We start from the raw sequence: 24,174 nt of genomic DNA on the forward strand, positions 1-24,174 counted from the left end.
GCATTTATTAACAAGGTATTTTTAATGGTTTTTATAATCACTTTATTGATTTATCCCGGAGAACAACCCCATCCACAATCAATAACGTGCTCTTCGGAGATACATAAAGACTCCATTTCTCATTGAAATGCATTGATTGTGCGACCTCTTCTAGTCAATGTCAGTCGACTCGTGTCTTAAGTTTATTTAGGACAAACTTTGTCCACATGTAGCTCACCTACTGTTGTGTGACTTTGAACACACCCCATGGGGCTAATCAGCTAGGACAAGACCAGCCACTATTAGAACTGAAGAGGCCTCTGTGATGAGAGGCGAAACATCTTCAAAAAACTCAAAAGTCCAGTGGATTGATTTAAAGAGCTTTGGATACATCTAAATTAAACATCGAAACAAAAAAGCACCCTCTAGAAAACTTCAATGCGACATCCACTTTATTCAGAGGGAGAATTTTTTTTTAAATTCCAAAAAAAATCTCAGTTATGTTCAACTTTGATGATTTTCTTTGGTAGTATATTGAAAATTTACCCAGGAACTGGAGCCATATTGCTCATCAAGTGATGAGTTCATCGCCCTTCACTTCACTTGTCACTATAACTAAAGGAATAGCAGTCGAGGGTCCCTCACCTGTGGTTAATGATGCGGTGGATCATCATCCACTCGGGCTTGATGCCATATTTGTAGTACTTGTCTTCCAGGATGGCAAACTGGGGATCCTTGGCCCTCCTCTTCTCGCTCTTCCCCACTCCGTTATCGTCCTCGCCACCCGAGCCGTAATCCAGACTGGGAGGCTCGTCCATGTCCGTCTTCCTCTGGTAGTTCCTGTACATCACAGAGTGGAAGATTTCCAGCTGGAAGAAAGAGTTGGGGGAGAAACTGAATTATACTAACTCAACAGAACAAATCTAGAACAAACAGTTCGAGAAAAAGAACATTTTTGGCATTCATGTCCCGTACTTGCAGCTCGGTGATCCAGGTACAATGCCAGTAGGACTGTCCCGTCAATTTGACGAAGAACTCCCTCTCAGCTCTGCCCTTCATCGGTGGTGGCAGCGGGGCATCTGGTGGGGCATCGGGGGGTGGAGGAACCGGAATGGGAGGTGGGGGTTCGCCCCATCGCCAGTGGAGGATCTTTTGGACACGCCCTTTGATTGGCGGACACTAAAGATGGCAAACAGAGACTGGTCAGTCTTCGGATACAGAATCAAACCCAACGGTTTGAGTCCTTTTCAATGACCCAACGACCAAACCAAACTAAATAGACCCTGACAGGTATATTTATTATCAGGACTGACCCTATGAGAAACAACAAACACATGAAACAGAGGCAGCTTACGGTGCATCGCGGACACAACCACTCTCCGTTGGGGATCTCTGGCAGGGGCGGGTTCAGGCAGTGGATGTGGTACGAAGAGGTGCAGGTGTCGCAGCACAGCAGTTCACCTCCGTCTTTACACACCCGACAGAACTCCATGTGGTCGTCCTCTTCATCCGCCCCGGTGGGGATCCCAATCCCAGGCTCCGATATCACCCTGTCCTCGCTGTCCTCCTCAAAATCCTCGAAGTCCTCGTCCTTCGCTTCCCACTGGATCCCTTCTTTCTCCTGGGGAAGGCAGTATTTATTTAATTTTAATCATCTGATTTCAGGATTATCATATTTTCACGAAATTAACTTTCCTAAAAACTGGCTTTGGCATTTAGATTGGGTGTGGCATAATAGTGCAACAGTGTCCCCTATCAGAAATCAAAGAATCAACACCTACCAAGCATTTCACGTTGATTTTTTTTATTTTTTTTTATTTTAGCTTAATGTTTTTTGCTTATAGTTTTTAGGTTGTATACTTAAACAAATTCCTCTAATAGATCTGACCTGATTGATTTTATTCTGAGTAATTAAAATCTTAACACCATAAAGATAAATCTCTATCCAAGGTTTTATCATCGCCTAAAAGGTGTTGCCATGGCAGCGAACTTCAACATTTCACAAGGAAAAATACAATCAGGACCAAATCTCCTAGAGTCCCAACCTGAAGACATTTGACTCCCAGAAACCAACTCCAGTGACAGTGCCACCTACTGTCAACAGGAAGTAAGCGTCCTAATATTATTTATGTGACTTAATCATGGCATCTTCACATCGTTTAGTGCAAAATAATGTCTAATTATTTAATGTTCTCTAAAACTAGTAGGGTCTCCATAAGTACAGTATTACCTTGAGATACAAGCTGCTTGAAGTTTTTTGAGATACAGACAAATTATGCACGTCTATTCATTGATAAAGAAGGTTTATTTTTTTTATAATTAAGGCGGTTTGGGGCTTTTTTACAAGGCTTGAACAGATTAAAATGATTCCAGTTATTTTAAATGGGGAAAATTAGATTCAGTTACAAGTTGTTTGTTCAATTAAACTTGTATCTCACTGTAAACGGGTAACTGCATCAGCTGCATCAGTAGCTCATGGTGTTCAAATTTTCAGTGGCACATTTTCCTCCCAACTGATTTCCTTCATGAGATAAAGAGGTTAACTCTGTCATGGCAACCACAAAAAAAACAAAAAACAAAAAAAAGAGCACTGGGTTTTCTTTGTGACATTACTGAATAGACCCAAAGCCACAGGATCTATTCAGGTGTGGGGAGATTGGAGATGCTGCTACAAAGCTTCTATTCATCTCCTGCTTCAAAAAGGTAAAAACAAACCCCTTTCAAGCGTTAACTGCTCTTACACACAGGCTTGGCATATAAATGTGACATCAGCTGAAGATTCAGTCTTATGAGGCTCTACTTACACAGTGGGGGCAGCTCCATTTGCCCTCGGGGGCCTTGTCCAGCTCGGGCTCCAGGCAGACGAGATGGTAAGCTCGAGGACAAGTATCACACAGGATGATCTCCCCGCCTTGCTGACAAACCTCGCAGTAGTCCTGATGATCCGTCTCGTAGCCATCCCCTTCCTCTTCGCCTGGGACTGGAAGTCAACAGACAGAAAAACAGAAAAGTTTTTTTTCATTGAAAAAACAGACTGAAATTATACCAATAAAACTGACAATAATCTGTGTAATCTGTGATAGCTGAGTGGCTGGTACTTACTTTTCTTCTTCTTTTTGGCCGGCCGTCCCCGTTTGTTCTTCTTGACGCGGCCAGAGCTGTCGGAGCGAACCGAGGAGCTGTGGACGCTGGAGTCCTCCTGCTCCGACTCGTCTTCGTCCACATCTTCGCTCTGACGGAGAGCCAGGTAAAGAAAACGAATGAAAGACAAAACGTGTACCAGGTAATAATAAAGAGCTCGACGGAAACGAGGCAGAACTCACTGAGCAACTCTTCTTCCTCTTGGCGCCTATCGGCGATAGCTTGATCCGAATGGGCGCCATCTTTTTAGCCTTTGCTGGAGCTTTTTTCTTTTCCGGTACTCGAGGACTTTTACTGCGTTTTTTATAGCCAGGGCCTGGAAAAAGAGGATAAAGCACAGAAACTGACATTAAAGAAACTTTGCATTCAAACAGCGGCTCACCAGATGCATCATGTGATCCAAGAACTGCACACCCTCCTGTTGGTCTTGGCTCCGTTTGGAAATATCTTGCCAGACTGTTCGTGTCTGATTTACCTGGTTACAACTAAATCAAATTCAAACAAAAGCCAAAGGGGACAAACAACTAGAGGTCCAGAATCACCCGCCCACCTTTGCCCTCTTTCGTTTTGGCCTTCCTGATGGGCGGCGGCTGCAGTGGCGATTCCGGCGAAGCGGTCGCCGCAGAGACCTGCTCGGCGACAGCGATGGCGGCAGCTGCGGCAGCGGCCGCCACGGCGGCGGCGTTCCCCTTGAAGGGGTTGTTGGAGCTGAACTCCCTCCATTTTGCCCCCAGAATGGTCATCATCTTGGACATGGGGATCTTAGGGTTCTTCTTGGCTATCATCGGCCTGGTGAGAGAGAGAACATCGATAAAAATGCTTTGAAAAGACAAAACCGTGAAGCAAAAACACACAAATCTGCATTGAATTAATTCTAAGATCATAAAAAGGAAGTTTTCATTTGTTTAGTTCCAACTTTTATACATCATTCTAAGCAACTGCACATAAATTATGCCAAATTTTCATGTCATAATTGTAGAGCTGCTGTTATTTGGTGAAACAACTATTGAAACGAGTTCCACAACAGCTCAGTCTGGCAGCCAAATAACATCCCAGCGTCTGGAGGCAGCGGACATGATGTATTACTCCGTGTTATCAGAGTCAGGGCAGGTATGAGTCAGCTGCAGGCTGGCGCTGCCTCCGACACTCTGACAGCCCTGCTGGCCCAGAAGCACGAGCGGCGATGATAAGTCACGGCTGCCAGAGGACGGCAGAGGCAGGTAATAGCACCGCGCTCCCGTTTCCAACCCAAGGTAATTTCATTGAGGACAGTTTGAGTTAAATGGTGCAGCCGGGGTAGAAGGTCAGACGGTGTCGACAACAATCTTGGAAGTTCCTACAAAGAAGGAGTCACTGCACTCTTTGCACTTTACATTTTCCCCTTCAATTAAACTGCACCAGATGCTTTGGTGTTGATATTTGTTGACGGATCTTTACAGATTCATGGATGTGGGGAGTTATTTAGACGTCTTCCCTGAACTTGCAATAACAGCCACACAGATTTCAGGCATTCGGATTGATGGCTCCGTTGGGTGTCGTTGCTTTCAGCTGCGTATTTCAATTTATATGTGATTACATGGAGAGCGAGGGAAGTCTAAATCCTCCTGCGTGACCAAACTTCAACAATAAATCTGACTGAGTTATGTCACAGAAACGCAAACAATCAGAAACAGTTCAGATTTCTTAACAGCAAAAGACAAAACTTCAGCAAAGGTTCTGTGTTTACAAGAAACGCTTAGAAAGCTGAGCTCCTGAAAACAAAACGAGAAATATTTAAATGTGAAGACGACAAACTGCCAAAAGGTGGAAAGAGGACGAAATTATGTAATACCCCTGTAAACGTTTGGGGTAGCTAAAACTTGTGGAAGGAAGACTGTCATTTCGTGAGTCTACCTCATGAACTGGCTGAAGGCTTTATAGTTGGTGAGCTCCCGGTAGTCTTCCTCCGTGAAGGTATGATCAACATCCTCCAGACCCCAATCCCTCGCCAGCTGGGCCGACGTCTTCTGCTCTACTGGTTGCTGAGGAGAAACCTCCAATCAGAACAATAGATTACACATCAAACAAGGTCGGACTGGCCCAAGAAGCAATGAGTACTTTACCTTTGTGGTTTCCTCCTGGCTGCTGTCTCGGTCCCCGTCGTCTTTTTTCTTCTTCTTGGTTTTCTTCTCCTTCCTTTCTTTATGTTTCTTCTTTTTCTTCTTCTCTCCAGATCCATAGTCGCTGGCGACGCTATCCGAGTTTTCGCCGTAGTTCCGCTCTCTGTCTGAGTCTCTGTCTACATCGCTGTCCTGATGAGAAGACGAGGGAGGATATCAAAAGCCAACAAACAACGCAAAGAGGAAAAAGAAGTCAAACAAACTTACGATCTTCTTGCGCTTTTTGGTTTTGACAGGTTTCCCCTCCTTGTTCTTCTTCTTAGTGTCTTTCTTTTTCTTGGGCCGGCCTTTTTTCCGGCACGGGACCTCTCTTTCCTCCGGCGTCGGAGGCGGTTCTGCCGGGGAGGAAGACAGGTATCAGAATCAGAGGAACAATAATCTCCTTAACAAGCAGCTAATCCCGGGTGAACATAATTACACACAACAAAAGCTATATTATGACCACGGTGGCGGCCACGACCTCTGACCTGCTCAGAGTTGGGACACGTGCTGCATTAGACACAGTTTGTCAGAGCCTAGAAGTATTTCTGACAGCTGCTGCTTCAATAGAACGAAGATCAAGAGTTTATTCCAGTCAACAAAGTCTTCAGCATCCCGAATAAAGAACAGAAGAATAAAGAAATCTGATGTTTGCGTAGTTGAAAAAACTTTTCATTTGAATAAAACATATTTAATCAAAACTCCTCCCCCTGTGTTGTAGTATTTCAGCTTCTAGCAAGAAAATGATTCAAACCCCATTTCATATTGGGTTTACTGTCAGAATGTACAACTCATTGTCTGTTTGCTTTGACCAGATCACGCAAGAACAGATTTTAATTAGCTTTTTACACAATCATTTGAAAATAAAACTTTAAAAAGAAGCAGACAATGTTCATCTTGGAAGCCACATAAGCGTGGAAGAAGTCAGATGAATTCCATCAAGAGTCAGGTAATTCCAAGAAGAACATATCTCCATCCGTGATGAAGAGTAGGCTCGGTTCTCGTCCCAAACAGACCTTAAAGTCCAACCAGGATTAGTTTCGGAAGACTTCCTGGATCATTCTACTTGACCAACACAGAAAGTCTCTGGTGGGATTAGAACAAAGCGTATAAAAATAAGAACAAGACAGAACAGGAGGTTTTTGTCCACGATGGAGATTCCTGAGGAACACTAAAGAACCTGGTGTCTCTACATTCATCATGTCGGAATTGAATCATTTTCAAACTGGAGACAGTAAACGTCATGTTTAGGATTATATTTTAGGATTCACATTTGTTGTACAGAAATATATGAACTGTTTTGATTGATTTGTTTCTTGCATTCAGCTGATAAACAGCAGATTCCACCCAGGAACTGCAGACAATGGAGGTTGAATTATTCAGCTTCCATCAGTGAAAACAAATGACTGGATCTCAGCTTCTGTGCAGCAAATATCACCCAAGTTATTCCTGGTGGTATCTAAGCAATATCTCCACCGGAAGGTTTAATCGATTCAACTTGAAAACTGGAGGATTATTGAAGAAAACGACAAGTAGAGACGGGGGCAGAAGCCTCCTCCATGGCTGACTAGCGGCTACCCGCGTCGCTAAGACGAGCCGCGGTGCCTCCGTTCCGTTTGACAAACCGCGTTTAGCCGGGTTTTTATTGTCTGCTGCCTTTGTTGGTGAGCTCCCCCCACCACCACCACCACCAACACCTCCACCTCACCTCACCTCCCTCCCAACCCCCGTCCAAAACGAGCAATTCCTCTTCTTCCCGCCTATCCGCGCAGCGCGCAGCCGACAGAGGAGACGCCGGGGGCGGCGGCGGCACGCACGCGAGGCCCGGGGATCGACAGGCCCAGCGGCGGGACAAGGGAAGGCAGCGCGCGCTGAAGTGGACCGACTTGTCACCGGGAGCCCGGCCGCCACCGGCGGGGGTCGAGCCGGGGTTAGGGCGCCCTCAGGGGGGGCAGACACTAATCTGTCTGAAGCAGCATGGCAGAAAGTGGAAATAACTGAACCTAAAGACAATGCAATGGGTGATGATGCAATATACAGTAGAAACAGACAGGGGACATTGCCCTTTCATTTTTGAGCAAATTTGGATGATCAAACTTTGATTTCTATCCTGATTCAATCATATCTGCATTGCATCCAAACTAAATAATTCAACTTAATCACATGCGACTTGTGAATGAAGCTGCAAAACGCTGCTGGGTTTCACTTCGAAACCGTTGCAGCTCGTTTTTTTTTTCTCCTGCAAAACCTCCACTTTCACTTGCAAACCCCCAGAAACTTCCAGAATGTCCCATGCATTCAATCAAACAATCAATCCTTTGCACCGGATCGATACTGCATGATCCTGTTTAGAAGAGCAGCAGGAGAAGTGCTCCTCTTGATTGGGGGATCATCGTGTTCGAACGCGGCCTTGCAAAGTGAGCAGCATGCAGCTGTCCTGTCATGCAAGAAGAAAAGAGGAAGGGAACACATTTGTGTGTGCGTGTGCGTGTCGACCCACGATCACGCTGATTTCACGTTTGCATGCATAATCTCCAAGGATTAAATATATGTAGCCTCCGGGCGTGTGGTGCGTCCACAAAGAAGCCACAAGTCACTGCCTTGGAGCTTATTTGCCCCCTTGGGGCTCGACCTTTATCTCTCTCTCCCCCCCCACGCAGCTCATTCAAAAGTCACGTCAAGTTTAGGAGCTGTCAGATGAGGAGGTGGTGGTTGTGGTGGTGGTGGTGGGGCAATAAAAGGAAAGAGTAACTTTTGAAAGTGGGGATCAAGTTGGTTTAAACTTTGTTGGGATGCGTGGATGAAGAGGGAGTGGGGTGAGAGGGAAGCGGAACGCGTCCGGCTTTTTCTATCCGCGATAAACTGGAGTTGTGTTTGTTTCCAGACCTCTTTACTTTCCCCGCAGCAGTGTTGGCGCTAAATCATCAGCATATGCGGGGAGTTTTGTTTTTTTTTGTTTTGTTTTGTTTTTTTTGCGTGGCGGAACGCGTCACACCTTTATTATAAATAAATCTTGGATGTAAATTCCATTTTGTTTTGCGCGTAAAAATCATCATCCGTGGAGTGTTCTGCTCCATTCTGGACCTGAAGAAGCGCGGATTTTTTAATTTTTTTTTATTTTTTTTGGAATGGGGGGTGATGGGGGGGGTGCAAACTACGGCTTCCGTCTACTTCCAAATCCCCACTTTTCCTCCACGATCGTCCGTGTTTTTTATCTCCCAATGCGCGCCTCCGACGCGGACTTTTCCCCGTCTTTACTGTACCTGGCGCGGCTGGCGTTGCAGTTTCCCGAGGCGCCGCCGGCGAGTTTATGTCGCTTGCGTTCTCGTCTAGATCCCCGTCGTCGTCGTCTTCTTCATCAAAATCTCCTCCCTCGGAATTAACCACCATGCCCTCGTCTTCCTCACAGGAGCGGAGAGGAGAGGACATTATCCTCCTGTCATCGGACGCGTCCTTGTATTCAAAAAGCGTAATTCTTGCGCGAATGAATGATATTTATTCAATATTCAAATCGGCACAGGAAAAAAAGTGGGGGGCGTTTTGAAATATTTTACACTAGGCAGAGCAACAAAGATGGCCGCCCTCTTATATTTATTTTTTAACAACCCCCCCAATAAGAAAAAAAATCCCCTTACATAAAAAATGGCTGACTATATTATTTCAGAACGCACCCCCCTCCTCCTTTTCTCTATCTCTCTCCGTCTCTGTTTCTCCCTCTGCGCGCCCCCTCCCTCCTTAAAAACGTACACATTGTTACCAGAAAAAAAGGGGTGTGTGTGTGTGTGTGTGTGTGTGTGAGTGAGAGTGCATGTAAGTTACATTGTTAGTTGTTTGTTTCTTCTCTGTCTACCCTCCCTCCCTCTCCCTTTTTTTTCCCTCCAACCCCCCCTCCCTCCCCAACCTAACCTTCCCTCCCCAGTCACGAATCCGACACACTTGCCTTTGGTGTCACTTGCAAAAAGATCACACGCAACAACTCTCGCTTTCTGCATTGCAGAGCCCCCCCTCCCTGACACAAATCTATCAAATATGGCCACCTTATATTCTCCGGAGCCCCCACCGTGGTATAAAAAAGTATTTTGGAGCAGCGCTGTGCATGTGTGTGTGCGTAAAGGGATTGAGAGAGGGGGGTTGGGAGAAATCTGCAGCAGCCATGCCCAGACTTACATCAGATTGTGTTGCTTAAAAATTAACTACTTGTGGTGGGGATGAAAACAATTCGGGATATGCAAATGACCGGGCCCCCCCTCCCTCCAAGAAATACCATATTAAACGGCTCAGAGCGCATGATCCAGCGCTGATACAGAGGTTTACGCGCAAACGCGAGCGCGTTAAGAGCTCTTTAGAGGTGGTGGCGGGGGGGGCGGCTTGTGCCAGCTGGATGGCAGTAAGGCCATGGGAGTCCCTCCATCCCCGGTGCCCCCACCCCCCACCCACCCGCTCCCGGTGACCGCTCCGGGCATGTCGGTGTGGACAAAAGATGTTTGGATTCAAACCTTACAGCTAGAATAACGGGGAATGGGGGGGGGGGGCAGACGTGCGTAAGGAAGTGTGGCACAATTATAGATAAAATCTAAAATAAATCGATGGGTTTTTTTATTCAGGGTTTTTACTCTGGGGGGTTGGACCCGAGTCTGTTGCATTAAAGGTTTTTGTCTCATTTTAAATTAAAGTTCAAATAAAGCAGCAGAATTTTATATCAGTGAATACAGATGATGTGTGTTTAGTATATAAATCACAATCAGGATATAATTAATATTTAATTAATAATTCAAATATATTTTAATTTTAACAATCTCTACAAAAAAGTCCACTTCCCCAGCAGGAATTTAGATTTTATTGGACCTTAGAGCATCATTAATATTTTGAAAGCAGGTGTGTAACTAATAAAATAAATTAATATGGAAATATGAAGTGTAAAAAGTGGAATATTATTAATAGAAAGGCAAAAAAACATTTTTTTAAATTTAATTTAAGATATTTTTTCAATGGGAATAATTGGGTTAAATCCAAATTTTACGTATTACATTAGAAAATAATTTATCTTCAAACGTCATGAATGATGTCACGTTTTTTTTTGCCATCATCAAGATGTTTCTGCAAGGAAAGCGCAAATTAAAAAGCTCCACACCCCCCCACCACCCCCCTACAGAATTAAGATGGGGGGGTGTCTTTGAATATGCGGGTATATTGACAGATTTAGCAGTAATCACTGTAAAGCCTCTTAAACCGCCTGTGACGGCCCCACGGGGGGCTTTCTCTGTCATCCTGACCCCCCCTCCACAGGTGCTGGTGTCCCACATCCCCCCTCCAGGAGGACGCCTTTGCACCGACAGCTGAACACGATGCTCACACACACTTCAGTGAGGCCTCATCTGCTGGGATGAACCGATTAGCGTCTGATCCAACATCCACATCTGCCAGGAGGAGACGAGGTGCCGTTCAGCACCAGCATGGGGGGGGGGTGAGTGTGGAGCCCCCCCCCCAGAAGGCCTCTGGCGGCCCAGGCGTCTGCCTGGTTCCAGATCAGCTGGCTGGAGAGACATCTGCAGAGTGTGTGTGTGTGTGTGTGTGTTCCAGATCCACATCCCTGGGAGTCTGGAGTGTGTGTGACCATGACGATTCATGTGTCTCGCCACACACACACACACACACACACACACACACACACACACACACACACACACACACACACACACACACACACACACACACACACACACACACACACACACACACACACACACACACACACACACACACACACACGCGCGAAAAAAAAGAAAACTGGAGTGTGAACCGAGCAGGAGTCGCACATGCCGCAGGCCCCTGACACACTGCACTACTGTGCCGGGGCCCCAGTCACACGCTTCCTGTCCTCGTCAACTCCCCCCCCCCCCCCCGTGTCCTTTTGACGTGGGGGGGGGAGATGTGGAGGGGAAGCACCTCCCGTGGGTGCAGCGCTCCAGCTAACCCAGATTTTATGCAGTGTGACACGGAGGAGGACACCAGCCCATGTGCTCCATTCAGAGCCGAGTGTGTGTCTTACATAACACTCATGCAGCGGGGGCCACGGGGAAAAGGTCAGCTCCACACCCCCCCACAGGGAGAGTGACGAGCTCCTCCGGTGGGAGAGTTGGAGCTCACAACAGACGGTTCAAAGGGAGGCCTTTAAACTTGGCTTTTAATTAGGTTTGTGCTGGTTCTAATAAATACTGGTTGACCCCCTGACCCCCTGACCCCTAACTCTGACTCCCCCCCCCCACACACACACACACGCACACACATCAGAATTCATATCCTTATTTTAAACTGAACTCCCTTTTTATAGTACTGTTTAAGTTCAGATTTTTATTACCTAATAAAAATAACTAAATACAAATACAAGTAACTTTCAATAACAAGAATTGCTTGTGGATGTTGTTTTGTAAATTTAATTCTTCTTTTAATTATTATTATTACGTTTTTAGGCCTATACCGTCAGAAAACACTTCAACTACTTCTTCATATAAATACTGTAATTTGATTATGTTTTTCCTTTCAAGAAGAGAAATTAAATAATAAATATTTATAAGTAATAAACAATGATATTGTACAAACAGAATGAAGTCATAATAACAGTATTATTTGAGGAATAATAAAAAAAAAAACCCAACCAACCAGTTCTGTACTACTAGCGGTGGTAGGTTTAATAACATAGATACACCGCTTGCACGCATGAGTCTCTGTGGCGCAATCGGTTAGCGCGTTCGGCTGTTAACCGAAAGGTTGGTGGTTCGAGCCCACCCAGGGACGAAAGCTTTTATTTTTTTTATAAACTTGACGTTTCGGTTTCAAATGACTCCAAAAATAACTGATATTAAAAAAAAAAGCGGCAGCTCATTATTTTACGTTCTTCACCAGGAACAGACGCGGTGGCATACTTTACGTTGTTTCAAATGGTTATTTCCGTTAGAGGTCGCTGTGACTGCATGTTCTGGTCAAAGGTGAACGTCCGTAAAAAGCATTTTACAACTTCTTTCCCTGCATTAAATTACTAACTTTATATAAATAAACGACAAACCTTTTATTTCCATTCATTTAAAAAAATGTACAAAGAACCCACATCTGCCATTCATTTGATCATTTATTCAGCAAGTTCATCATGAGTATTGAATTTTGTAAAAAACATGTAGTGACATTATTCAACATACTGTAGACAGAGGGCTAACATGCAACAAGGCACCAAATGCTATCATAAAGAAATCTCTTCACATTTATCATTCGACATGACATTAAAATATAAGTGCAGGGGAAAAAAAAGATGTTTTTATTTTCCGACTAGTAACTCTTTCCATCCCAAAATCACTCAAAGCCCTTCCGCTGTATTCAGTTGTTATAATAAACACATGTCATACATGTAATAAATACAACAGTCTTCAAACAGTAGCATATAACCTTGATCCAAATATGCAAACATTATTACTGAGGTGATTCTGAAATGTAATGTTTGTAGGAGTGCAAACAGACAAACACATTATTTAAATAGTGATATATACTGGCTATGATTTGACGATTATCCTTCGATCGCTGCGTAGCTTTTCACAATCAGGAATCCGCTGCAGTCTTGTCGAGAACTTTGAAACTCCACACCGTTGGTATCACAAACTCTGTGGAGAATAAACCATCACAGTTTGGATTTCAGTCCTTAAAACGCCCAACGCCTGAAGCAGAACTAATACCACCGAATAAAACCGAGGGAACTCGTTTTCAGCGGCGCATCGTGCATCATGTGGGTCACTGATTACGTCTTAATTTGGATTATCTTTCGCGTTCTGATCCTGATCACCGTCTGTGGTTCTGGATTGGGTCGACGTCGTCTGGAGGTTCTGCGAGGCGTTCAAGGCGAGCTGCATGGCCCAGACGCTCAGGGGCCTCATGTAGGCCAGTGAGCGGTAGATGCCCTTCTCACAGTAGGCTTCAGGAGTCTGGAAGGCCATGCCCAGCTTCTCCCACACGGTGCGGTAGCAGCCCTCCGCCGTACGCATGCCCTCCTCCTTCATACCCTAAAAAAATAAAATGAAAAAATGTAGTTCTAATTGAAATGTTAAAAGTGATGTTTTCTAATGAGCTGCATATTTTCACACACACACACACACACACACACACACCTCGTGGATCATCGTGGCCGCCAGTCCGTACACCACCCCGATCCAGACTTCATCCGATTGGACGCTGGAGGAGTCGGGCACGCCTTCAGGGCGCATGCCGTTCACCGCCCCCATCTGGCCCCCGGCGAAGCTCATCACGTTCAAGTCGAACACACACTTTAGTGCGCTCTTGATTTTTTCATTTGGAAAGGCCTGGAAGGGAGAGAAGGAGCGAAGATGACGATTTGATGCACGTCTGTATCCAAGGATATTCTTTAAAAACGAATTATTTCTAGGATGATCTGATATTATTTTACATGCATATCAAGGGAAACATCATTTAGCTACCAAGAAAGGTCATCAGGGATATTAAAACAAGGTTGATGGTCATTTAAATAAAGTGTAATATCATAGTTTTCCCACTAGGGGGCGCTCAGATCTTAACCAAAGAAGCTAAACGTCCCTAAGTTTTTTAAAAAATGTCCGAAAAGAACCAAATTAAAAGTGTTTGTGTTTAAAAATAGTGTCGCTTCCCTTTGAACCTCGTCGACTATACTTCACATCCATAAGAGGTCGGTTTAGGAACCCGTCCCCACAAAACAGGGGCTGCTGGGAGTTTTAGGACTGATTTCTAACAGATGAAAATCACGTCTCATGTTGTGACTCGCCTGGAATTCTCCCTCTCCCAGCCCAGACGCTCTGAGGAACCAGTGGCCGGCGCACTGGTCGGACATGACGCTGTTAGAGAATTCCCTCCCACTGCTGTCGTAGTTGTAATACTTGCCTGAATCAAAAAGAAAAGCGTCGTTAAACGAGTCTAAAACCTCTCCGTGTGCTGGACTGCAGACAGACAAATGTGTTTTACCGTTCCACAGCAGTTTGTCGAAAGCGGCGCTGCCCCTGTCCAGGATCTCCCGGTAACAGCGGTACGTCTCCTCGGTGCCCACCAGTTTGGCCATTTTACACATCACACACAGCGACGCCAGCCACAGGCCGCCGCAGTACGCGCTGCAAGACAGGAAGGACGGATTTACAGCGCAGGAAACACAGGATTTGAAGTGTGCGGGACCTTTGACCCCATGAAAGATTCCACACGAGACCGGCTGGTGTGCAGCTGACAGAGCAACGTCAGGCATTTACAGAACAGCATTTTAATCTACTTTAATGATGAATTGAGCTCTAGCTGCTCGAAAAAGTCAAACTAAATCGGTGTGGGACGGGTGGGGGGGGTTCGCGTGAGCCTGAAATTGCAAACAGGAAGTGACGGTTTCCAATCGAGGCCTTCAGTTGCTCTCGCATCGCTTTTAGAGAAGTTGTGCAGCTGCAGACGACCACATCTTTCCACTTCCTTCTCATTCGGGGGTTCATTCACGAGACGTCGATTCATCAAGGGAGGAAGAAACTATTCGATTTATTTCACACACAAAAAACAAAAAGACTTCTTAAAATTTGGAGCAACAAGCTAAATTTGAGATGATTAGAAAATAAAAAAGGACTCGAGTGTTCTCCAGCTGAAGGTCTTTGGTTCTGTCGTTTAACCTCTCACCTCGGCCCGGTGACGGTCCACCCGTCGTAGGTCTGGTCGGCGTACCCAGAGTTCTCTATCAGTCCGTCTCCATCCAGGTCAAACTTCAACTCCGACTCCATCACCGCCTGGGAGATTTATTAGAGGTGTTGTCACGACGACAGTCAGTTTCTGTATGTTAATATCACCAATGCGGAATTAGGATGCTACCTGACAGACGGGCCACAGGTCCCGCAGGTACTGACAGTCCTGGGTGAGGTGGAAGTCCCTGTAGACCTGCAGGACGAACTTCAGGTTCAGGTCCTTCCAGTCAGCCGTGTCGTGGATGAGGTAGGCGTTCATCCTCAGCCACGGCTCGTCGTCTGGGGAGAGAAAGGTTCTAAGATCACTGGATCCACGCCTCCCGAAGCCTCCTGAAGCCTCCCGAAGCCTCCTGAAACATCCGCCCGTTTCCCACCTGGGTCTCCGATGTCGTGAGGCACCACGTTCTTGGTCTTGATGGGGGAACAGCGTCCGCTCTTCAGGTGGAGCCTCTCTGTCAGGTCCTGCTGAACGACGCTGCCGGCTGAGAGGAGATTACAGTGTTTTCTCCACTATAAAGCGCACTGGATTATAAAGCGCACTGGATTATAAAACACACTGTCAAATTAAAGGTTTTTAGGCGTGCCTTATAGAGCGGAAAAACACTGTACGTTGTTGCTGCTGTTTTTATCAGAGATGCATGCTGGGATTATTGAACCACACTCACCGATGTCATACTGTAAACTCAAGGCCAGTTTGGGCCACAGCATGATGAGCGCGAAGGAAGCGTAGAAGTGCACGTCGTACGTGTTGTACATTCTGTACTCCTGACCTGGGAAGAAATGAAAGCTTCATCAAGGAAATGTAGTATCGTCAGATTTCTGTTTTTCTGGCCTCATTTCTCAGATTTTTTTTAGATAAAAACAAATATTTTCTATGTCATTCCTGATAAAAACGACTTCAGGGATCCTTCGCTCACCTTCCAGGTAAGCAAAGCGGCCGTACTCCTTGATGACGTCGGGCTGAGCCGGCAGCCCCCCGTCCTGGCTGCGCACGCCGCCGCTGACGTCAGCGTCCTCCGGCAGCTCCGTCCATACCGTCCCCCCGTCCGCCACGAAGTACAACTCATTAAACAGAGCCGACTTAAACCAGGAGGGGAGGGAGCTGCATCCCGTAAAAAAATAGACAGGATGAAGAATGGGGGGGGTTCAAGTACCAGCCAGCCATCAGGACAGGAAGTACCTGTCTTGTAGGATGGGCTTTTGCCATTCCTCAATGCTTCTCTCCCATTGGCTGTAGCGGGTCAGGGCGTAGTGGCTGAGGGAGGGGGAGGCGTCGCCTTTGGTGCCGAAGTAACGAGTGTATCTCCTGGAGACGGGAGAACAACAAGCATGAGGTTATGACGAGTTCATCAACACACACACGACTAATTTAAAATGTTTAACATGCGAACGTTTAAAATGAAAAAGTCTTAAAATGAGTTTCAGAAGTTTGTGTTTCCTCCGTTCTTCCTAAAGGACATCCAAGTGTTTTATTTTATTGACGCTCTGCTGATTTTTTTTTTGGAAAGCTTTGATTTTAATGCTTTAATGATTTAAATTTAAAAAAAGAAGTTGGAAAAATCAAATAAAAAGCTTCAAAAAAGAAATTAAAGAGCTTTAAAAAAATATATAAAGTTGTCTCAAGTCATTTCAGTCCGAATTTTCCTCCTTGTCAACTCTCAAATCAGTTGAAAGGTTGTTTTTTTTTTAAATACATTTTTGGACAATTTTGGTGATTTGAGAAAAGGAATTCCAGTCGTGTTTAAAGCAGTTTGAGACGAGTACGAGTCAAACCCCGAGTCAAAACACGTCCCAGTTGAATAGCAGGTCTGTCTCAGCAAGTTTCTCGTCTAGAAGAACAAAAGTTTTAAAGAAAAAGTTGTTTTTATTTCCTATGATGAACGAATTAAATATTCAGCCTGTTTTCCTGTTTGTTTTTAATTTCTAGGGGGGGACGTGTTTGAGCTAAATCTTCTCCAGCAACCGAGTCCACATCACATTTCTTTTTATTTTTTTTTAAACCTGATTTTCATTTTAAAATAATTTTGAAACTTGAAAGCGCGTTCCCTCCCGCCTCTGGCGTGCCTGATGTGTTCCCGCTCCCTGGAGCCGAAGGTGATCCTGGGCATGTCCCAGGCCAGGCAGAACTCCAGGGCGTCGCGTCCGTGTGCCGGCACGCAGCAGCCCGCCGCCAACGCCGCCGCCACTCTCTCCCCCTTTGGCGTCGGCGGGCTGGATCCTGCAGAGGTCAGAGGTCAGCAGCAGAGAGAGGTAAACTAACCCCCCCCCAAAAAAATGAGTGTGATCTGAAGCAGCCACCTGTGGGGGAGTCCAGCCGTCCGTCGCTGAGGAGGTCTCTCCACAGGCCGCTGCAGGTGCCCCTGGGATTGAACGCCGTCTGGTGACTCACCTCCCTGTCCGACTGTTAGCACGTAAAGCCAATGAAATAACAGCACACGTTCACCCCCCCCCCAGCTTTAAAATCACTACAACAGCCCCCGAACCTTCTCTCTGGTGGCGATGCAGAGGGTGTACGGGTTCACGGCGGTGCAGTGATGCAGCAGCACCCCCGACACGGCCTCGCCCTCCTTCTCCAGGTGGAACGGTCGGTTCCAGTGACCCCCCCCCTTGTCGTCCTTCTGACCCGAGCCGTTGACCAGGGTGAACATGATGGAGACGTCCAGAGCGTAGTCGTTCTTGTTCTCCACGTCCCACACGAACACCGCCACGGGCAGACTGGAGTCCTGGGGGGGGGGGTACCGATCCAACCATCAAACCATTTTTACCAGCAAATAGACGCGTCCCGACTCTCTTCTTCTTCTTTTTACCTGGTAGTCGTGAGGAATGACCGGAGAGATCTGCCTGCAGGTCAGGGTGACGTTCTGCCCCGGCAGGTGGTAGACGGTCCAGGCGCGGGGGTACAAGGCGTGATAGAAGGCGTACTCCCCGCAGTAGCCCCAGTTCCACCCCTGTAGGGTGGGGGGACGCTCCAGCGATAAGACCTGCTGGTAAACCGTTTGTCCCGCACGCCTCAAACACACCGTGAACTGAAGGGAAAACAGACTTTGTTTACTTGTTTGTTTGTAGGTTGGGGGGGGTGATGCCTTCAGGGGTTCCAGCTCCTTTACCTGGTTTGCTGTGACGGTTTTGTAGTGGTACATCCCAGGGTTCAGCTGCCATCTACAGAACTCCCCCCTCCATCCTCTGGTGATGGTTCCCCCTCCGATGCCGCCCAGCGGAGCGCCTGCAGGTCAGAGGATTCATCAGCGTCGAGCGACAGCCGGCGCTCCGAGCTCCCACAGAGCCTGAACTCACCGTAGATCTGACGCAGGGGGAGGGCGCTCAACATGTCGATGAAGGGGGCCTTCTTCTCCACCTTGGTCTTCCTGTACCACCACCTGAGGTACCTGAGTGGATAAAAACACAGTAATAATCAGGTGACGAGGAAACCGACTAACATCCAGTTCAATACGCTTCTAACTTTTAATGTCTGTCCTCAAAGGACCGGATGTAACTAATAAATGTAACTAAATGTAACTCAGTGTAATGTAACTAAATGTAACTACTCCTTAATGTAACTAATAAATGTAACTAAATGTAACTCAGTGTAATGTAACTAAATGTAACTACTCCTTAATGTAACTAATAAATGTAACTAAATGTAACTCAGTGTAATGTAACTAAATGTAACTACTCCTTAATGTAACTAATAAATGTAACTAAATGTAACTCAGTGTAATGTAACTAAATGTAACTACTCCTTAATGTAACTAATAAATGTAACTAAATGTAACTCAGTGTAATGTAACTAAATGTAACTACTCCTTAATGTAACTAATAAATGTAACTAAATGTAACTCAGTGTAATGTAACTAAATGTAACTACTCCTTAATGTAACTAATAAATGTAACTAAATGTAACTCAGTGTAATGTAACTAAATGTAACTACTCCTTAATGTAACTAATAAATGTAACTAAATGTAACTCAGTGTAATGTAACTAAATGTAACTACTCCTTAATGTAACTAATAAATGTAACTAAATGTAACTCAGTGTAATGTAACTAAATGTAACTACTCCTTAATGTTAAATAACTGAATTTCTGACTGATTCTAGTTCCAAACATTACAGTTAGACAGAAAAAACATGTTTGTTTGTTTCTCTGTTCTAACATAAATCCTTTTCATTTGTCAGGTTATTAAACCCACAGAACTCCATCAATCAAGGATCAAACTATCAATCAATAAAGAAAAATAACATCAGACACAAGTTAGGACGTTAACTTTGTTCACAACGTTTTTATCAATGTTAAAATGGGATTAAGTACTGCATTGTGGGAAATGTCGCTTTTGATCGAAGCACACTTGACCTATTTATTTTTAGACGCTTTGACCTTTTATGCTCTCATGGGCCACATTAAATGATGTGGAGGGCCACATTTGGCCCCCGGGCCTTCAGTTTGACACATGTGGCTTAGATGAAGGGAATGGCGTTAAACTGGTGCTTTATGGGTGATGTGACTGATCGTAGCGTTGTTGTGATCTCTATCAGGCCTGGGTTGTGGTGCTCGGTGTAATGAAGCCACCGTGCACCACAGACTTTCTACTTTTATCGTTGTTGAAGCCAAAGCGACTTCAACAACACTCAGATCTCCTGTAGGACAACGTCCATTCTCCTCGCTCCATTTTATGGTACACTAAATAAGCCGTCATAAAACGCCAACCAGGCTTCACCACCACGGGTCAGGTGCTTCAGGTGCCATAAACTATGTCGACGAGCCGGTCTTTAGCATCTGGTGACCTTTCACCATCACGTCGCTCAAAAAGACACCGCAGAGATTTAAGACGGGACAAAACCTCGTCCCATTCCTCACCCCGGGGCGCGTCTCTTCCGTTTGATTATCTCTGCAGCAGTTTTTAAATACTTTACATTTGTTTTGTGTGTTAGTTTTGATCAAAAGCCAATGAATGTATAGTAAAGACCTCTATGCTGGTTTGTGCTTATCTTATTTCCTGACGTGGGAACAGATCAGTCCTATAACTTCATAACTAGTCATATAACTTTAAACAGGCCAAGTGGAGATAGCATGATGTAAATTAGCTCATAAAGTTTATAACGCCTGCGTCTAAATTCAAATCAGGCTGAGATGAAGCTCCATGCCAAGTAGAAAGACTTTGGGTACACAAAACAAAATAATCAATAGTTTTTTGTTCTCTAATCACGATGAGGAAGCTTTTTTTGCAGATGTAATTATTGCTGAGCTCGACAAAGACTTTGCTGCAAAAATAACTCCACATGAAAGCTGTCAGGAGGAACAAAACGCGTCAGGAGGGATTGGTTGAAGTGACTAATTTTAGGCTGCGGCGTTAAACTCTATTGTTAGCGCTGTGATGTTCTGCAGCTCAGCTGTACGGCAAACAATGGTCCTCGCCCCGATACGGCGCCGTGCAAACAGAAAAAAACACAAATCTAACCTCAAGCTGCCATCGGGTGACGGAGCAACGGACAAAACATTCAAATAGTGGTGAAACATTTACCGTTCAACACACACAGCAAGTCAAACTGATGAGGAACAACGGCCTCAATGGATCAATCAGCTGTTAATTACTGCATAACGATCAGGAAGTTTGGAAGTTTCTTTATTGAAAAGTTTAAATAAAACAAAAGACAATAACTTTCCAGTCATTTATGTTCAGAATTCTGCAGAATTTGCTGTATTTATATCGACCTTTTAGATCAAGGGTGTCAAACTTATCAGTATCAGCATGACGGCTGTCCTCAAAGGGCCAGATGTAACTAATAAATGTAACTAATAAATGTAACTAATAAATGTAACTAAATGTAATGTAAAATAAATGTAACTCCTCAATGTCTAATAACTCTGAATTTATTACTTATTCAAATTTAAAACATTACAGTTACATAGAAAAAACAAGTTTGTTTCTCTGTTCTAACATAAATCCTTTTAATTTGTCAGGTTATTAAACCCACAGAACTCCATCAATCAAGGATCAAACTATCAATCAATAAAGAAAAATAACATCAGACACAAGTTAGGACGTTAACTTTGTTCACAACGTTTTTGTCAGTTAAAATGGGCTGAACTACTGCATTGTGGGAAATGTAGTTTTGCTCAAAGCACACTTTTGACCTATTTATTTTTACTATCTGACCTTTTATGCTCTTGTGGGCCACATTAAATGATGTGGAGGGCCACATTTGGCCCCCGGGCCTTGAGTTTGACACATGTGTTTTAGCCAATAGAGACGCTCCTGCCTGCAGATTTACTCGCTGTACGGACGCTCCTTCTGTTGGAGGCGACTAAACATTCATGATAATTCAGTCTAATCTCAACCAGACGACCCTGTCCTTCCACTGCGTTTATCCACAGCCTCACTAGACAACACAAAGGAATGCTAATCCTCCAATGAGGCGGCTCGGGTTCCCTGGTATGTCACCACACCACTGCAATTTGGAATCACGTCGGATCGGTAATATAATTGTTCCCTGAATGACTAATGCTGTTTTGATTCAGGATCAAAGTTGACAAGCTGGAAGTTTGCCGGTTTATAATTCGTCATCATAGTAAATACAAAATTAAATATTTTGAGTCACCAGATTAACATCATGAGGATTTTATTATGTCACTTCTGTACAAGCCTAGAAAACAAAACTTTGCAGTTGCCCTTAAACCACAATAATACAAAATTAGTTTTTAAAACTCCTGAATCCAGATCCATTCAGAACTTTTTTGGAATTTAACAGACAAACAGCCTGCAGTGTTTCACATGTTTCCCTGGTGATCGAGCCGATCGATACAAATCCTCCAGTGGACTAAGGTTGTACGTTTGTTTCACAGCAACACCGAAACAGGTTTACGAAAAGCGAAACACGTCTCAGGAAGTTTCACATCTCTGTGAAGTTGCTAGAAGGCAGCAGAGCGCCGTAATAACAGGCTTCATTGTTTGTTCCCCACATGTCTTAGTGAGCTGTGATGTCACACAGCAGCGGGGTTACGGGAGGGAGACATCTGTGGGGGGAGAAAAATGTTGCATCTGAAGTGAAATCGAGTCAACAACGTCTGAGTGTCACGAGACGTGAACTTCAGAACCGTTTCTCGAGATCCACAGTCAGATGTCGGATCGACTCGACCCGAGTCTCCAATGAAAACAAGCAACAGCTGGACAGATGCTGAGATCCGTCCACAAGTCGTTTCCCCCCTCTGGCTGTGTGTAGCGTGACATATCTGCTGGGAAGCTGTGAGCAGCACAATAACCAAGAATACCTTCAATACCATCAGCTACACTTCAGCCGACAGGTAAATTACAGAGCAGGGAGACGAACCTCTCACCCCGTCATCAGGCGACTCAAGCGTCCGGCAATCACCTTGTCTATAAACGCGTGGGAGTTAATTTCTAATGGGTTTAATCATGTTTTAATATTCTCGATGAATACTGCGATTGAAGCTTAAAGGAATGGGTAGCCCACTTTTAGAATGACAACTCATATCCGCCGTCTGAGCTGAGAAATATGACACTACTAGGTCAACACTTCCTCCGGCGCTGCACCTTGGAAACATGAACGGGGGTTTATGGGAGTCGACTAATGGTTTACTATCTGCAGGTCTATGTGGACAACACCCTGTGTTAATAGGACAAAGCTTTTAGAAAGTGCCGATTCAGTTAATACTTAATTATAAGTTAAAAAAAAAACACAGGATATTATAGAATGCAATGATTTGCAAATCTATTTTAAATTTAGATGAACTGAAGTCAATAAAAAAAACAAGATATTTAATAAACTGATCAATCTCATTGCTTTTTGTAAATGTTAGTTAGATAAAATGGGATGAGGCATGAAGTATCAATATTCCAGAAGGATTTTTAATTATTAACTAATTGGGATTCTTTCTCATTCGCTCATTGTCACATTTCAACATTTATCTTTATATTGTTTTCATTTGAACTTTGCAATCGGGGGTTGTTCTTTTGGAATTTTAAGTGACAAACAGAAGTGACGGCATGTCTCACCTGAATCCCAGGCCCAGGTGATCCACCACATTGGACAGCGAGACGTCTTTTATTTGAAAGGGCTTTCTCTTCTCCTTGAACTCGTGCGCCAGGCAGATTCTCCAGCCCTCCTTGGGAACGCCGTATCCCATCTCCTTGGAGACATATCTGCTCATGAGGTCCGCTGTGGATTTCTCACCCCAGTCTGCGCTCATTTTAGCAGGACACCCAGGGATTGGGACCTTACGGCGGTAAAGGACAAGAAAACATATAAGAATGTTTTCATTCAGTGTAAAGCAGGTGCAGTGAGTAGTGAACACATGATGTAGTGATTCTGAAATGCAAAAATAATTACCTGGAACAACAGATGAGAAAACTGTCTTTCAGAAAAAAGGTCCCAGGACTAGTAATAGATTACTGTCCACTGCAGCATTCAGTCTGTTCAGCTCCAATACAGTCATTCCCTCATTCGCTTTTCTGCAAACCGGGCTTCCGTAGTAGAGATGTCAGACCGTTTTAGACCCCATCAGCACTGGAGTCTCGGTGGGTCCGTTTAGCCGTGGCTGGCTGGGTGGGTGGGTGAAGCCGGAGCCCAACTATTATAGCAAATACCGGTCAGGCATTCGACTGGACACCTAAAACAAACAGAATGAAAAGATGGGAAAAGTGCGGAACACATTTATCGCCCCTGTACGTGCAGGTGGGGGGCTAATGTCGTACGAGCATCTCAGTAACTCGTTAGCTGCAGAGCCACAAACTGATAACACCACCTTCATAATTAATTATGTAACGTTAGCTAACGAAGGTCTCGCTTCGTACGCAGTTAACTCACCATTAGTAGCGGGATGGAGACCTTTTTAAGCACTACGGAGTCAGCGTCATCCGCCTCTCACTCCGAGTCAACCCCTCCGAACCCTAAACCCTGTTTTTGCTAGCGCCGCCGTCAGTATGCAAATGAATGTCATTAGTCAGCTTTAACGTGACTCCAAACCCTACTTTTATTCTTTCAGGTATAACAAATTCTCTCGCGAGGGGTGCCTGTTTTCTTTACAGGATGCGCGGAACAAATTTACAAGCCTCTGAATGTATTTTTTACTATAAAGTTAAAAACTGACAGATTGTTGCTTGAATTTGTTGTGGTCAAATTAACAAACAAGCCTGAAGTGAATGTTGCCTGGCAGGTGTAACTC

General features: G+C 44.9%; 2 protein-coding genes and 1 non-coding gene across 6 annotated transcripts in view; 1 reads left to right on the top strand and 2 right to left on the bottom strand.

Annotated features, from left to right (window-relative positions):
* chd3 (chromodomain helicase DNA binding protein 3) overlaps positions 1-9,064 on the bottom strand; it is a 31,857-nt gene extending 22,793 nt beyond the window's left edge. The window contains exons 1-11 of one of the 3 annotated variants that reach the window (XM_068307609.1): positions 8,522-9,063; positions 5,487-5,614; positions 5,223-5,411; positions 5,014-5,141; positions 3,671-3,909; positions 3,303-3,436; positions 3,082-3,211; positions 2,784-2,959; positions 1,334-1,600; positions 955-1,158; positions 625-848 (exon numbers count right to left, since the gene is read on the bottom strand). In XM_068307609.1, coding sequence (XP_068163710.1) covers positions 625-848; positions 955-1,158; positions 1,334-1,600; positions 2,784-2,959; positions 3,082-3,211; positions 3,303-3,436; positions 3,671-3,909; positions 5,014-5,141; positions 5,223-5,411; positions 5,487-5,614; positions 8,522-8,687 — 1,985 coding nt within the window. In that variant the 5' untranslated portion in view covers positions 8,688-9,063. Of the gene's footprint in view, positions 1-624; positions 849-954; positions 1,159-1,333; positions 1,601-2,783; positions 2,960-3,081; positions 3,212-3,302; positions 3,437-3,670; positions 3,910-5,013; positions 5,154-5,222; positions 5,412-5,486; positions 5,615-8,521 lie in introns of all 3 variants that reach the window. The other 2 variants (XM_068307608.1, XM_068307607.1) reach the window with 2 other exon arrangements.
* Positions 9,065-11,979: 2,915 nt separating this feature from the next.
* trnan-guu (transfer RNA asparagine (anticodon GUU)) lies at positions 11,980-12,053 on the top strand. The gene has a single exon. It is a non-coding gene; the product is annotated as a tRNA-Asn (tRNA).
* Positions 12,054-12,372: 319 nt separating this feature from the next.
* On the bottom strand, positions 12,373-24,136 carry gba2 (glucosidase, beta (bile acid) 2). 2 transcript variants are annotated; one of them, XM_068307870.1, is made up of 19 exons: positions 23,817-24,136; positions 23,340-23,619; positions 23,006-23,226; positions 18,290-18,381; positions 17,803-18,218; positions 17,479-17,718; positions 17,294-17,396; positions 17,060-17,213; positions 16,176-16,301; positions 15,913-16,097; positions 15,661-15,765; positions 15,370-15,477; positions 15,123-15,274; positions 14,934-15,040; positions 14,253-14,395; positions 14,056-14,171; positions 13,409-13,600; positions 13,046-13,303; positions 12,373-12,907 (listed from the first exon to the last, which is right to left on the bottom strand). In XM_068307870.1, the coding sequence occupies exons 3-18, from the start codon at positions 23,197-23,199 to the stop codon at positions 13,049-13,051; spliced, it is 2,688 nt and encodes an 895-aa protein (XP_068163971.1). In that variant the 5' UTR covers positions 23,200-23,226; positions 23,340-23,619; positions 23,817-24,136; the 3' UTR covers positions 12,373-12,907; positions 13,046-13,048. The 2 variants fall into 2 exon arrangements, with proteins under 2 accessions (XP_068163971.1, XP_068163972.1); XM_068307871.1 differs by having other exon boundaries at positions 12,373-13,303; positions 17,803-18,021; positions 18,103-18,218; positions 23,817-24,133.
* Positions 24,137-24,174: the final 38 nt, after the last annotated feature.

The sequence above is a fragment of the Antennarius striatus genome, chromosome 23, assembly GCF_040054535.1.
Source record: "Antennarius striatus isolate MH-2024 chromosome 23, ASM4005453v1, whole genome shotgun sequence".
NCBI lineage: Eukaryota > Metazoa > Chordata > Actinopteri > Lophiiformes > Antennariidae > Antennarius > Antennarius striatus.

Excerpts from the sequence above, each read along its gene's own strand:
- gba2 (XM_068307870.1), bottom strand. The coding sequence starts at position 23,199 with ATGAGCGCAGACTGGGGTGAGAAATCCACAGCGGACCTCATGAGCAGA. Across the intron at positions 18,382-23,005 it reads CACCTGGGCCTGGGATTCAG|GTACCTCAGGTGGTGGTACA; the intron begins GTGAGACATGCC and ends TTATCCACTCAG. Across the intron at positions 15,478-15,660 it reads GAGTTTACAGTATGACATCG|CCGGCAGCGTCGTTCAGCAG; the intron begins GTGAGTGTGGTT and ends ATCTCCTCTCAG.